The 14,851-nt window shown below is 43.3% G+C and overlaps 1 protein-coding gene across 4 annotated transcripts in view; it reads left to right on the forward strand.

The window, feature by feature from the left end:
• Nucleotides 1-14,851, forward strand: part of Kank (KN motif and ankyrin repeat domain-containing protein 2 kank) — a 75,764-nt gene that overhangs the window by 26,106 nt on the left and 34,807 nt on the right. For all 4 annotated transcript variants that reach the window (XM_075671819.1, XM_075671821.1, XM_075671820.1 and 1 more), the window contains exons 2-4: nt 11,803-11,852; nt 12,589-12,726; nt 13,823-13,962. In XM_075671819.1, the coding sequence (XP_075527934.1) occupies nt 11,846-11,852; nt 12,589-12,726; nt 13,823-13,962 (285 nt within the window). In that variant the 5' untranslated portion in view covers nt 11,803-11,845. The remainder of the gene's footprint in view (nt 1-11,802; nt 11,853-12,588; nt 12,727-13,822; nt 13,963-14,851) is intronic.

The following is a 14,851-nucleotide window of genomic DNA, read 5'->3' on the forward strand; positions in this document are numbered from 1 at the left end:
ACTCTGGGGCTGTCACCTATAGGCATTTCACATATTTTAAGGTTACATGCGAGTAGCCATGGAGTGATTCGTTGCTTTTGCGCCACAAACTTAAGACTGCAGGTATGCTTCCTTCACTATGTGTGCGGAATGCGGGACAGAGGGGTATGTATATGCAATCGCCAGATTTATTTTTCTCGGGATTTTCATTTTTGTTTTTCCTTCAAGCTGGCTGCGCTGCAGAGAGCAGCGCAATGGTTAGGGGCGAACTCCGGTGGCGGTGAGAGGCTGTCTGCAAGTGCGTTGCCCTGCAAGGTATTATATATATAATACGCGCGAGAGAAAAGAAAGTGAACGTAAAAATTTTGTTCGGCGAAGTTGGCTTTCCCGCAGTAAGAGGCCTTGTGTGGTGAAACCCGCTTCCGAAATTAACCTCGTTGTGCTGGTGTTGTGCGTTGTGCACATAACAACTTTATCGTGGCAACGATAAGCGTCGCGATATATAGTTCGGGTGTTTTAGCATAGTGCTAGCGTCCCGGCCATCTTCCAGCATTCGCGTGGGCACTTGGCGCGGATAAACTATATGGTATATAAAGGCTGATAGGCGGGCGGTGCAATAACGGTAACTAAAGCTCTCTATTAAGTGAGCAACTGCACAAAAATGCAGGATGTAACACGGTTCACCTCGATTTTAATTCTTCCATGTCCAACCGTCTGAACCATCAGGGCATTGAGTACTTCCTAGCGCGTTAGCGCTAGGAAGTAATCTAATGCAACGTATAACACAGCGTGCTAACCGCTTATGATGATGATCACAGCGTTCATTGGCGATCTGCAACGTCCACTTGCAAAAGTTACAAGTTCGTGTACGTACATGCACATTTGTGTAAAATTTTTTTTTTCGAGTTATGCCCAGGGTACCACGGAAAGAAAACCACGGATATAGTTATACCATATCAGTAGTATAGTATGCTATATACTATATAGCTATGCTATATATACTAAACCACAGCTGTAGGGTAAATAGAATCTATTTTTTTCGAGTTATGCCCAGGGTACCACGGAAAGAAAACCACGGATATAGTTATACCATATCAGTAGTATAGTATGCTATATACTATATAGCTATGCTATATATACTAAACCACAGCTGTAGGGTAAATAGAATCTATTTTGCTTATCATATGTGGCTCCACTTCACTTTAGTATGCATAGTGTTGCTACACTACTACTACTTTACTAAAGGCATTACGATTTTTGATGAGATGTTCGACGGTTCGCGTTCCGTTATCGATTGGGAATGAATAGATTTCCTTTCTCCTAATATCTGTAGCGAATAATTAACCTGTGCACGTGCTTTCACTGGAGGATTTAATTTTATGGCGGGAAAAAATGCAGCGTGGCTCACTGCACAATAAGTCGTGTAATCATTGCTCGAAATTGTTACAATGCTTACGAGGGCTCTTGCAAAAGTATCACCCACAAATTAGTGATATGCTTTAGACAGGCGTATAATACATCAATTTTGTCCGCTTTGTTAGGCTAGTTGGTCTGACATATTGACTGGAAAAGTATAAGCGTGAATAAATTACGCAAGGCCGCGTGGAACAGGCCACGTGCCGTGTCATTGTGTAATTTGTTCACGCTTAGTTTTCCAGTCATCAATAGGTCCAGCTTACGGAATTGTGGTATCAATTTTTTTTTTGTGTTGCAACGAAGTTGTAAGCTTAATTCTTCGTTTTTGTTGTTATTATTATTTTGCGAGTTCAGATAAATTTTCTAAAAAAACAATTATGGCCTAAATGAGAAGAAACATACATGGTACCACGTTCAGTAAATTCTAACTTTTGAAATGCAACAAAATTAATCGGAATGTTCGCCGAGAGAAACGATTTCTCCGCTACTATGCATTCATACAGGAGTTTCCGATGTAAGGATTCGCGTTAACACCTGCGTAAGTTCACGATTGCGGTGCTCCTTGCATGCGGCGCCCCTTCTACGTCGCTTCCAAGTTTCTGACGTTGGTTGATCCCCGGAAAGCGGAGGTGGGGGTGTGTATCGTGGCACGGACAGCTTCCCCGTCCTGATGTGTTTCCTAGGTGGGCCTGCGTGGTGGCTTGTGCTGCGATCTGCGGCTCCGCTCCCCTCATCGTCTTCTCGTGACGAATGGCACCCCGCGCGTCGCTCACAAGCAGCAGCAGCAGCAGCACTCGGGCGGGGGGGACCACCTGGGCAGGCCTGGTCTGTGCGTGAGCGGTTCGAGGGTGAGCGCGTCCTCGTGGGGCGTGCCTCGGGAACCCGTCGGGCTATCGCGTACGCACTCGTCCGCAACGCGTCTCCGCCTCGAGAGCCGTGCCACGTTTCCGTATGGGCCGCACTGTAACCGAGGGGCATAAACCCTGCATGCCGGCTCTCCCCAATTCTTCCTTCTTTTTTTTTCTTTTTGAGTTTACGAACTTGAGCTTAAGAATGCTGCGTCGAGGTTTACAGGAAAATAGATTCAGTTCGCACAAATGTTTTGAACATGTCGAGGGATTTGGGCGGCGCAGTATCAGAGCAAAAAAAAAAAAAAAGAGAGAGAGAGAGCATGCAAGGAAGAGATTGTGATAGTATCTGCGTCGCCTTTTCGTGGCAGCACTGGTCGAAGCTTATTCAGAGCAGCTCCTGAAGCAGGCGAAATCGGAAACACCAAAATCGTTGTGTCCTAAGAAGTCGCTATAATGATGTAAAAATTATGCGCCGTTAGCCTAAACGTAAATCATCTTTAATAAAGTGCGTATATGTATCCCATAAAAGGTATATGCACTCGGGACAAACTGTGTCACAGTGATTACTTTGCTTACCAGAGTAACTAGAATATCGCAATCAGAATCCAATCCACTTTATTTCCAACACACTAGTTGGGGGCCCCCAGGTCCCTAGAAAGCTAGGGGGCCCCCAGGTCCCCTAGCTTTCTCTTAAATACAATCATTTGCATTCAGATCGTTCCAGCAGTTGTCCCATAAAAGCATTTCTGCGTTTTACATGTATTTGAATAAGGAAATCGGAGTTGGCCTCGTGCTAAAGCTTATTTGAAGTGGAGAAGTATTACGTTTCTACGAAATGTGAAGCAGCTGTAGAACTATTCTCCAGGGTAAAATGTCTAGGCAACTCGTAAATGTACAACGTAACTCGTTATTTTTCTAGCTATCTCTTGCCATTTTCTCGATATACCCATTTCGAAGCTCATTTTGAGATACTCCTTTGTAAAATAATAATAATAATAATAATAATAATAATAATAATAATAATTTCGAGGTAGTGTTTACTGCCAGACGCTGACTTTGAGGGCAGCTGACATTGTTTTGCTTTAATATTGTAACAAATATGTTTTCCGAGTAACGAATTACTTTGCTGACTGGCTGCCTGTTGATCTACTGAGTTACATTCCTGAGGTGTTAATTTTTTTTCTTTCCATGTTTCTTTATTTTTACGCGGGCACCAAAGAGAAAGGCTAAATGAGCTGACTCATTAAGGATTATTTCAACGCTCTAGTTTTGCTAATTTCTCGGTAAGCGGTTGCATTTTTTAGAATAGGTAATGGAGGTCAAACTTCCATTTCTTGAATTTCGCGTCCAAAGCCCAGCGCTGTACATCATTGTGACGCCACTGATTTCAAAGTATCTTTTCCTTATTTGGGCCGTTGTACCTCAATGAAAGTAATCGTAACTTGCTAAGTCCACTCTTTGGCTCTTTTAGAACGCAACGCACTCCATCTTTATCGGTAAAAAAAAGAGAAAAATAACTATGCCTGAGCAGACGCCTTCGAAGTTAATGACGTCATGGCTAGCTGTTGCGGGAACTTCAAGGCGGAGTCGCCACCTGTCTTTCGTGTCTGCGTCTTTTCCGGCTCGCCGGGCGTCTTTTCACGATGAGAGCGAGCTTTTTTTTTTTTTTTTGTATTGTAGAATGGTGACTTTACTAATACAGCTAAAACAAGAGTCCGGTCAGAACCAATCTCGCGATTACTGTCAACGTTGATACGATTAGCATTGAAGCAACGTGGCGACGCACCATATCGCCAACGACGAAATTCGTCATGCATGAGGCGCGCGTGCTGCATGGGCTCCATCACTTTTCGATGAAGATTATAATGATGCTTATGTCATGACATTCCTGTTATAGGCATAACACGACGGCATCACAACGGAGTATGTGACATACGTCATATCGCGCACGCTTTCTTTCTTTCTTCACCCCCCCTTAAAGGTGAAGGGGGTTACTTTGCACAATGCCTACAGCTTCGCTGTTTTCAGTGATTGTTGACGGCGTGAGGTACGGTTTGGCTGCCGCGTCTTCGATGCCTTCAAATTTGTAAATTGCAATACGTGCCATAAGGTAATTAGTCAGAAACTTAATTAGTGATTGTTTGTTAATGAGTCGATTATGCATTTCATTTTTTGTGCAAGTAATGTAAGCCTCTTCAAGTAGACCGGCTCATGGACTAGAATTGTGCTATCTGCTTTCGAAAGTGTTCCCCGAAACAACCGGTATATTACTATACCACAGCTACTGTGGTATAGTAATATGCTACTGTGCTACTACTGCTGCTCTACTACTAGCACTGAAATTATTAAACAACCTAACTACTGTACAGGAGTCGATTACTATTAGCAAACTATACAATGTTGTCGCGTCTTCAGTCTGAACTGTAGTCTATGTAAGTCGAGTTCGACACTCCGCGCACCATCTACACAGGTAGAGCATGTATAGATGTGTGTGTGTGTGGGGGGGGGGGGGGGGGCAGCGCTCCGTTTAGAGTACCCAGCGTGGGAAGTCTGGGGGTCGCTTCAGCGCGGCCCGTGTAATAAACGCGGCCGGACGGTCGGTCGTGCCGTGGGCGTTGCTCAAGATCCGTTCGCCGGAGCGGTTCCCTTCTTTCGTCGTCGTCGTTTCCTTTTATTTTTCTTCTCTTACATTCGACGTCCCATTCCTCGGCCCGCGACGTCGTTCGCGGCGGCGGGCGGTCAGCGTCCGGTCTCGTGGTGCGTCGCCCTTTTATTCGTCTCGCTTTCGACTCGACGCTGGTTGTCCCACGCGAGCGAAACGAGCGGCGCTCCATGGCGAGCGGCCGACGTCGTTATCGTTACGGTGAGGGAAAAACAACGACAACAAAAGAACGACGGCAAACAGAAACGCCGGCTTTCCCCCGAGAGCGCTGGAGAGAAGGCGGCTGTACGAAGACTGCTCCGGCGAAACTGTGAATCGCCGAGAGCAGGGATCTCCGAACGTAACAGGTCTACGAGCTCTTAACATTTTAGGATCGGTTTTTGTTAACCCAGTAACGCCCAATATAACATGCCACCACTGTGTTTCACTCCTCGAAAATCGGATTAAAGCACAGGAAACTCAAAGCATAGCCTATGTAATAGCGTTTTTGATATCTTAAATAGCGAGCTTTCGATTGCGAATAGTTTAGCAAGCCAATTACTAATTGATGAGTTACAACAATTAAATTTCAGCTCAAATAACATTTAATTTTTTTTTTCATGTACAAGCGTACGCCTCGTGGCCAGATGTGCAGCTAAACAAGTTGCTCTAGTTTTCCTCGATCTGGAACTGTGTTTAGGCATTATAAGGTCTTTTAGTCGACTTAGCGCTCATCCGCTTAACTCGTTCAGGAACAGCTCTTGACAGCACACCTGTTTTGCACGCGTGAGGTCTAAGAGACAATGCTTGTGCTCAAGTAAAAGCCATGTGGACATTCGAACTATTCAAACACGAGCCTTGGGCCGAAGCAGCCGCGGTCAGGTATTCTTTCTACGCAACGAGCGCTCTATAAGGGAGAAGGAAAAGAACTATCGTGGCCCGCAGATTGCGCGCGGAGTGCCCAATGAGTGCGGGCAACCACACACATGTTCGAGCTTATTTACGACGGTGAATGTACTCAGTGTTGGATATATAGGTTTTCTTTATATTGTCTGCAACGCATATATCTGTTAAGTTGATTATAACACTGTGCATACGAAGCTCTTGTAGTTATATTGTTTGGTAGGTACACATTCTTAAGAGTAAATTGTGAATATACTATTTTTTATATATATATAAAAGAGAATTGCCATATGCTGTGAACTTTGTCAATATGTATGTATTATATATGTTCATGTATAATGGGTACAGAGGCCTCTGTCAGGTATTGCCATACCTTTAGCTTCTATACGTACTTTCTTGAACAAGAAAGAAATTCAAGAAAAATAAAGCATCTGACATCTGAGACAGACGTGAATTACTATATCGGCTAAACCGCTCGCTGAACTTTCGCACAGAGATGACGTGTGACGGGCTTATTGAACACTGCATTTTTGAGGCTGCCTTTCCCCACTGCGTCCAAAACTAACCGCGCTCATCATGAGGTGGGGCCATCTTTCGCAGCTACGAGGGCTTAACCAACGTTTATAGATACTGGCTAAACGGCCGCCGTAGAGGCAGATGGCGCCACTAGTTGATCGAAGAACCGGCTTTTGTGGGCCGACATTTTCGGCTCATCTTGACTGAAAAGCCGAAGGTATAGTGTACTAGTATAATTCTAGTACACTATAGCCGAAGGTACTGCTCCTTAGGGCGACATTCAATTAAGCCTACCGAAGTGCCTCTCCGTGAGAAATTCGCGCTCCAAGTGGAGAAACCCAGACTTCAGGAATGTCAAATCAGTCTGATTTCGGCAAAGAAGACACTGTTAAAAAATAAAATAAAGCCAGGCTAAACCGCTAACCACGTGCTCTGCAGTGAAGGCGAAACAAAGAGATGCTCCGCGCAACCTTGTTATTGTGCAGTTCAAAATTATTTTTCTCGCTTAAAAGTGAACTTACTTTTATAAAGCTGTCTAGATAAATTGGCAGCAAAGCATACTACATAATGCTTATTAGGCAATAGTTTTACTTGGACAGCGACGTTGTGAAAACGAAGTCACAAAGTGAGTCAGGAAGATCGTTTTTATTTTATTTTTTCACTTCAACAGAAAGTTTAGGTATTATTTCTTCTCGGATTATTTTTATTATCTAGTATATACTCATACCAAGCCCGTATTATTTATTTATTTTATTTATTTATTTATTGAGTACCTGCATCGCCTTAGAAGGCATTACAGCAGGGGGGTACATACATATCTACATCAGTTGACACTCATTTCAACACACAAAGCGCGGTAAAACGTTTCATTACATTGTATACCAACAATATTTGACGGGAGAGCATTCCACTCCCTCGTGGTCCTGTAAAAAAATTCATAACGCAAGGTGTCACCCTTAAAAGGAAATATATATTTGAATATATTCCTCATGAAACAATTAGTTTCTTATATAAGTATGCAATAATGTAAATTAAAATGAAAGTAATAAACCGCAATACTCATGAAAGAGTGCCGTCTGCAGATTATAGAATAAAAAATTCGTAGTAATAGGTGGAAGCAATAATTTTGTAGAAATTTTCTGCCCGACATAGTTTCACTTATGTACGCACCTTCGAAGCGCCTTCACGGCATCAGAAAATTTTCCTGAAAGAAATCGCTTGAATAATTACTTCCCACATTGAGGTAGAATAGCACGATATTTTTCAGCAGAATTGAAAATATTCGCAATAACACCTAATTGATCGAGGTGTGGCGTTTAATGGCGTAAGGGCCAATTGTGGCCCGATAGCTCCAGAACAATGTTGCAGTAACACCTAGCACACTTGAGATGGAATGATCAATGTAGTATATATGAAATATCTCGGGTGCAAGATAAGCCTCAAAAATCGCAAATTTAGAATGCGTTACAGTTATAGAAATTCCGCGCCAGCAGCCCTGGAGTGTGCAACTTAGGTCCCGCCTAAATCGGCAGCTAGCTAAATCCTAAACAGCCTCGCAACGAAAAACACGCCCCTCCCCTTCTTGGCGGCTCGGGTGTCGTCACCCGCCAGTGTCACGTGGGCGCCCTTGAACATCGCTCGCGCCGCGGCTCGTGGGACGCATCGTCTGCAACCCTCGGAAGCCGTCGCGCGACGGCTTGAATGAATATCGCCGGCTCGTATGGAGGGGGCGGTCATTTTAATAGCCTCTTCCCGTGGGCGCGGGGAATGCGCCTGCGCATATGTAGGAAGCCAGATCCCCGCCCATGCTTTGTCGAACGGTGCCGGTACTTAGTTTTGGCGGTCGTATGCGTACACGAGTACGGCAACGGCGCAATGGATCGACGCTCCGGGTTCGATGCGTCTTAATTTTACGTTAGCGTAGGCGAACGACCGTAGAGCTTCAGAGCTGCTGGTGAGAGCTAACAGGTTGTAACAGCTTTGTAAACTGCAGAAAATTGGAAAACATTACTATAAGCGTGCCAGACAGGACTTTGTCTAAATGACATTGTTGAAAGGGGGCATGATTATTGGCTGGCCTTGCATTTCAGTAGGTGTGGTTGTGAGCCGTTCCAGGAATGCCTTGTTGGGTCGATATGCATCCTAGCATTGGTAGTGATAGCAAAACCCGAACCAAGGTTTGTGATTTTATCGGCTGTATAAATTGCAGTAAACGTTCGCTTGCTGATTAAATTAACAAGCATGGTGTCATGCGTGCATAGGCAAACACGAACAAATATATTTCACTCGCTCTGCACAAACGCTCGGTGTTGCAACACTGGCGTGATGAAGAGCGCCGGCAGCGGGGACGGAATGCTTCCTGCTGCCTCTCGTTTTACCGCGTCTCAGAAACTTGACATTGCAAGACCTCCAAAACACTAGGCACATGGAAACACAGCGCACATAAAGCCAGCCATCAGCTTTAATTTGCATGCACACCCCAGATAACTACAAGACACGGCATGCAGGCCGCGTGTGTGCTCAGCCGAGTGGATAGCCATGCGTGGCCATGGCTGGGCTGGGGACACACTCTCCTCCCCTTGGGTCGCGATTTTGTCTGTAGCAATGCCTGTTGTGATGCTATTTCTTTTCTGACTTTGCGTGCTTTTTCAGTGGTCGCAGTGACTTACGGCGACTGCAGCTTACAATGCGTGGGCCGCTCCTTCTTATCCCACTTGGACTTTATAGAGAACATCACGGTGACGCCGGAAATTCAATAGGGCTGTGATTTTGTAGCAATGCCTTCCACATGATTCTATGCCACTCTTATCATCCACTGTTCATGGCCTCTGATTCCATTGATAATGCAGGCTGAGCGTTGCTGTCAAAAAAAAGGGGAGAGGGGGGGGGTTACGTGCCAAAATCATGATCTGGTTATGAGGCAAGCCATAGTGGTGGACTCCGGAACAATTTGGACTATCTGGGGTTCCTTAACGTGTATCTAAATCTAAGTACACAGGTGTTTTTTCATTTCGCCCCCATCCAAGAGTGTTGCTGTGACCACTGACGAATCTTGTGAAAAGGAATAGCATCAGAAAAATCATCGCTACTAAAACACGGCCCAAGTGTGTCCATAAATTGCTATTGCAATCAAAAGACATTGTATATCTTAGCCATTATTAGAACATAAAAATGCTTTAGTCATTAGACTATGCCTTTGAAGTGGTGACAAGAGCTTATTCTTATGCTTAAACCTTATGTGGTCCTTATTAGATGATTGTGTGATGCAATAAACAAAGACGGCTAGTTGTTAGTGCTCGTGTGGTGTCTTTCTTGCCTCTGTCCATGTTTTTTGTGCTCTTCCCACACCTTCTAAGTGAACTAGTCCATCGGTGCACTCGTTTGCAAGACACGGAACGCATACCGGGTTGATAATTAAAGCAGCAAAAATACCAACTTTAGGTACTTCGTGTGTAAGCTCGTCCTATGTAGTCCTATCTGAAAAATAGTTTTCGTTTTTAGTGATATTTGGTGAACGCTGGACATCTTGTCTTCCTCATGTGTTGATGTAAGCACTCATGTGTGTGTCCGCCTGCATCACCTGCGTCTCCTAATGCACACTCTTCAAAGGTCAAATGCACCTGTGAAATACCAAATAGGCCATAGGGAGCCAACGTTTTTTCACTTCACTTTATTCACCTTAAAGACCTCCTGAGGGGTATTGCATAAAGGGTGGGTTAATATATTCAACAAATAAATGCTTCACTGCCTTATAATATAAGCGGTTACAGCATTTGTGTATGACATAATGGTGGTGACATCAGTGGGGAGGGCATTCCAGTCCACAACAGTGCGGGGAAAAAGGAACCTGAAAAAGTCTTAGTTCAAGAAAGAGGCCGGGAAATCTGAAACGGATGTGCAGTGCGGTGAGGTATGCGGATCGGATGAATAATGTAAGGTGTTTGATTTAGAGTGCTATCATAAAACTTGTGGAGCAAACAAAGGTTGGTCGAAGATGAACATTTCCAATTGTGTTTCGCTGGTGGACTTGTTTTGACAGGTGGACTTGTCTTTTTCTGAAAAAGAAAAGTCCACTTGTCGAAACGTTGGCTCCCGTTTTTACCTTGTTCTCGTTTTGCTCATCGTCTTGAATTTCCATCTCCCGCCTTCCCCGTGTTTTCACTGAATACGTAATATTTTCACCGGATAGGTCAGTTATACAGTGGGCTGAGGACTTTTAAGTCAGGAAGGATTCACGAACAGAAGACGAATGGCAACACCTCTTCGAAATTCCTGCAGCAGCACCTTGCGGCATCATAGGTTGTGACAGGACTCACTTGGCATCAATTTGCTCTTTGTCAGTCAAGAAGGATCACATTGCATTCTAAATTATGCGAAGGCTAAGCCCCATAATCCCTGGAAGTTAGCTGTACACGAAAACGGGCACATACACAAAAATATATAGTGAAATTCATGACATTGCTCTCATGTCGTCAACACTGTCGTCTCTGTGCAAATTTGAGAATAGGAGATTCAAGTTTGGCCTTCATGTTGTTTGCCACTTATCAACCTTTTCCTTCCAGAGACATGAAAATTATGTTTTTGTTTTGTGAGAATATTCTAGCAGTTTAAATGTGTTTCTCTTCAGTGTCCCTTTATGGCTTGGTTAATGCTTTTTCTCCGTGCTAAAGACCATGTACATACAGTGCCACTGATTAAGCCAGTGTTGTGAAGTACTTAAGTGACCTCTCATGTTTGCACTGAATGTGCTGATGTTTCGGTAGTGATATTTGGTTTTTAAATAATCGTAGTATGTTAATGGGCTTTTATCTGTCACTCATACCACTGCTCTTACTGGTGTCATTGAACTAACATGACTAGAGTTCTTGTTTCTGATGTTTGCAGCATAATTCCAGGAATTATTTGTCCATTTTCAAGTAACAGCTGTGTTGTGTTTCTTAAATCTCCCCGCAGTACACCATGTTGCATTCTAAAATGTGTAAAATTAGACAAAATGTGCCCCACAGTCAGTGAACCGAAGCCAAAGTGGGGCTGCAAAGTGCTATTCTAAGTGACACAATGATGACATAGCAGATGTTGCTGGCAGAGCTTTTAAATGCAGTGATAATGAGGCCTAGTGCATACTGTTATTTGTGTAATATTTGCGACAGTAAAGAATGAGGATGCACCTATGCACTCTTCTACAAGTGGGACAATGTCTGTCCACTCAGTGGAATGGAATGGACAGAGGATGCCGAACTAGATGCTGACCTTGTAAAATCATAAAATTAGGTGTTGTTTCATGCAACTATATCAAATGCCTTGACAAACTTTTAGCCAAAAATTCTTATGAGACATTGTAATAGTGAAGAAATGTTGTTTCCTCAGTCTGTGCATTTGTGCTGAAGTTGAAATGTGCCATGTGCTCTAACAAAATATGTAGCTGCTTTAGTGGACTCAAGTGGCTGCACTGTCACTGTTAACGTAATGACACTTCCCTTTTTCTCTCCCACGCAGGATCTAAGCTGCATGTCTCCAGTACAGGATCACCACATCCACCATGTATGGTAAGCTTCCTTGCTCTTTGCCAATCTATATTGCAGTTTGCTGCTGAAATGGTCCCATTCTATTAACTGTCTGAGGAGTTCTAGGTTGCATTAACACAGTGTGCCCGCATTCTTATCTAGTGTCATAGAGTACAAGTCGCATGTGTATAAGTCGCATCTGTTAGTTGGCACAAGCTAGTTGTCAAGGAGGCATCAAGTAGTATGAGGCATATTATATGTCATGCTGAATGCAAGTGACAACTCCCTTTGTTTTGCTTAAGAAATTAAGAGTGCAAAAGGAAAATAGAGAGAGAGAGACATGGACAAAACAGAGAACAAGCATTACTGTTATCTGTCCTGCCCTTGTCTATTTTCTTGCACTCTTTTCATTTCTTAAGTATAATGAATCAACTCCTCCGACAACATATCTTGTTAATTCCACCTCATGATGAGAGTGCATGTGCCTGCGATGCTCATACGCGTAATGCGAAGACGTGGGATCTTTCCCCACCTGCGGCAAGTTGTTTTTTTATCCACTTTCATTGCCATTAATTTATCATTTCTTTATTTCACTAAGTAAGTACGAGTAATTTCCCCTATGTTGTCCTTGGTGTCTTTGTTTGTTGGCTTGTCATGATATGATTAATAAAAATCGGGCCCCTCGGTTAATCCCCTTCCTCTTTGTATGTGACTGAGTGAGTCAGCAAATGAATGGCTTTTTGACTTGATGGGATTTAGATTATCTGTCATCACACAGCTCCTACCCAGTCCGAGCTCCGAGAACGGCTCGAGAGTCTGCGGTCATCCAGCTCCACTCCGACCGACTGGGAACATAGGACGCCTCCTCGCAACACCAGCAGAAGTCAGAGGCCCAGGCGCTCAAAGGTCAAAATGGGTGCGTACTTCTTCGCTTGCTGCAGTACTTCAAGATATTCATATTACAATCTTTTGTGCACAGTACTATTTGGAAACACCATCAGTAATCATTGTTAGACTACCGTTGAGTCTACTGCAAAACTAAGGCTTCTCCCAGCAAACTCCAATTAGCCCTGTCTTGCACTTAATTAGTAATTCTTGCAGTGCATGATTGTGGTTTGATTGGCCACTAAATGCACTCCATATATGAAGCTAAGGGCCTTTGAATCGCCCCATTGATGCCACACACATGAGCAAATATGAAATGAGAAAATGTTTTCTGGTTGGTTTTTATGCCTGCAAAATTTGCCCACACTATCCTCAAACGACCTACTTTAACCCAATAAGTCTGTGCTCGTATAATGCACTCAATATATACTGAATAGCTGCAGCACTAGTTTCTAACTGCGGTTAGAAGCATTATGGACCTGTTTCCTTGCCAGTAAGTAGTTAACTGGATGGTGGAGGCAAAGGCCACTTGCACTGTGACACTGCGCGGAAGAAGTGATGAAATTAAAATGGAAGACCACGGTTGATATCTCTGATAGCAGGCCAGTATAAATTGTCTTCATGTAAGAGGTATTCACACCTCAAGAAATGTACCTGGGAAGGACATGTAAAGCATAGAACAGACAAGGTAGAAAATCAAATGGAGTGATAATGTGAAGCAGCTCACAGGTTGGTGCAACCATCACATAGAAGTATTTGTAGGGCACTAGAACAAATTGTTTTCCTGCAGCAGACCTAATTAAGCTGGAAGTGATGGTGATAAGTAAAAATGCGAAAAGCACAGGGATTTGTCATTTGTCGTATTGATCTAGGTGTTTTACCGTGCTTCAGTGTTAAAATTAAAGTGTGCATATAGGATTTGATTTCCTCACATGTAACGGTTTGTACCTGTTGCTGTCAAGTATCCCAATGAATTCTATAGTGTGGCCACTGACTGTTGGTCTTTTTTCGCTGAAGGGCATGTTCAGGTGATCCAGTATTAAATGCCGAATTACCTATTTTTGATTGTTTTTCTCATTACTGTGTGTTATTGAAATGGGCAAGCAATGTTGTGCCCTTTGTTTCAGGCTACCACACGTGGACGCCTGGCATGCTGCACGACCAGCTTATGGCTGAGCTCAAGACGCGCGAGGGCTCACGCTGCAACTGCTGCCCTTATGGCTACCACATACACCTCGACTTTGTGCAATTCTGTGATTCTTTGAAGGTATACATCAACCCTCTATGTTATCTATGATTTGGCCACCAACACATGAACGCATAAACTGAGTGTTTCTTTTATAAATCGTAACTATAGTGTTAAATAATCACCCGGGGTAGGTAGCATGATCCCACTCCTTGATCTGAATTACTTGAAGGGGCTGTTATTAATTTCGTGAGAAATTAAAATGTAGGATTGACTAATTTAAAAAATTTTCGATTTAACGTTTAGCTGATTACTTCAGGGCATATGTACAAATTGGAGTCAGTTCTCAAGGTAAGTCCCGCCTGTAGCAAATTTTGAAACTAGCAGCCATATTGAGATAAGTGGTATCAAACATGTGGCAAAATGCACTGTTGTTCCACTTGATTTATCAACAAGATGCTTTCTCAAACAGTGCAAGATAACTAAAAAACCAATGCCTTCCGCTGCACGATTTGCAGAAGCATGTCTCAAAATTGATGTCAGTGTCAGAATTCCTATTTAGTGGATATGCCTTGTCAACTCACCGGCTATATAAATTGCAATATCTGGCTTAAAGCAGTTAGCTAGAAGTCACTTAGAAAAAAAATATGTTAATTAGTCTAATATGCATTCTGATATTTCATGCAGGTAATGTCTGCCTCTTTGAGGGATCCAGCTCAAGGAACAGAATTTCGCTATCTGGTATAGGCCAACATTTTAAAATTCTATTACGGTTTAAAGATCCTGGTTTACCACAGAGCATGGTTTCAAACAGTGTCCTCGGACATTAGTCAGGAGCACAAGTTGCTGTATCACTACTGCACAGTAGAAAATATCTGCAATGATATTATGTACTGCGTGCACATTGCAAAGCAGAATGTAGATAATTAGGATAGCTGCTGTAGGGAGCCTTGAACTCCTTTCCACATGT

Source organism: Dermacentor variabilis, chromosome 10 (assembly GCF_050947875.1).
Source record: "Dermacentor variabilis isolate Ectoservices chromosome 10, ASM5094787v1, whole genome shotgun sequence".
In the NCBI taxonomy this organism is placed as follows: Eukaryota; Metazoa; Arthropoda; class Arachnida; order Ixodida; family Ixodidae; genus Dermacentor; species Dermacentor variabilis.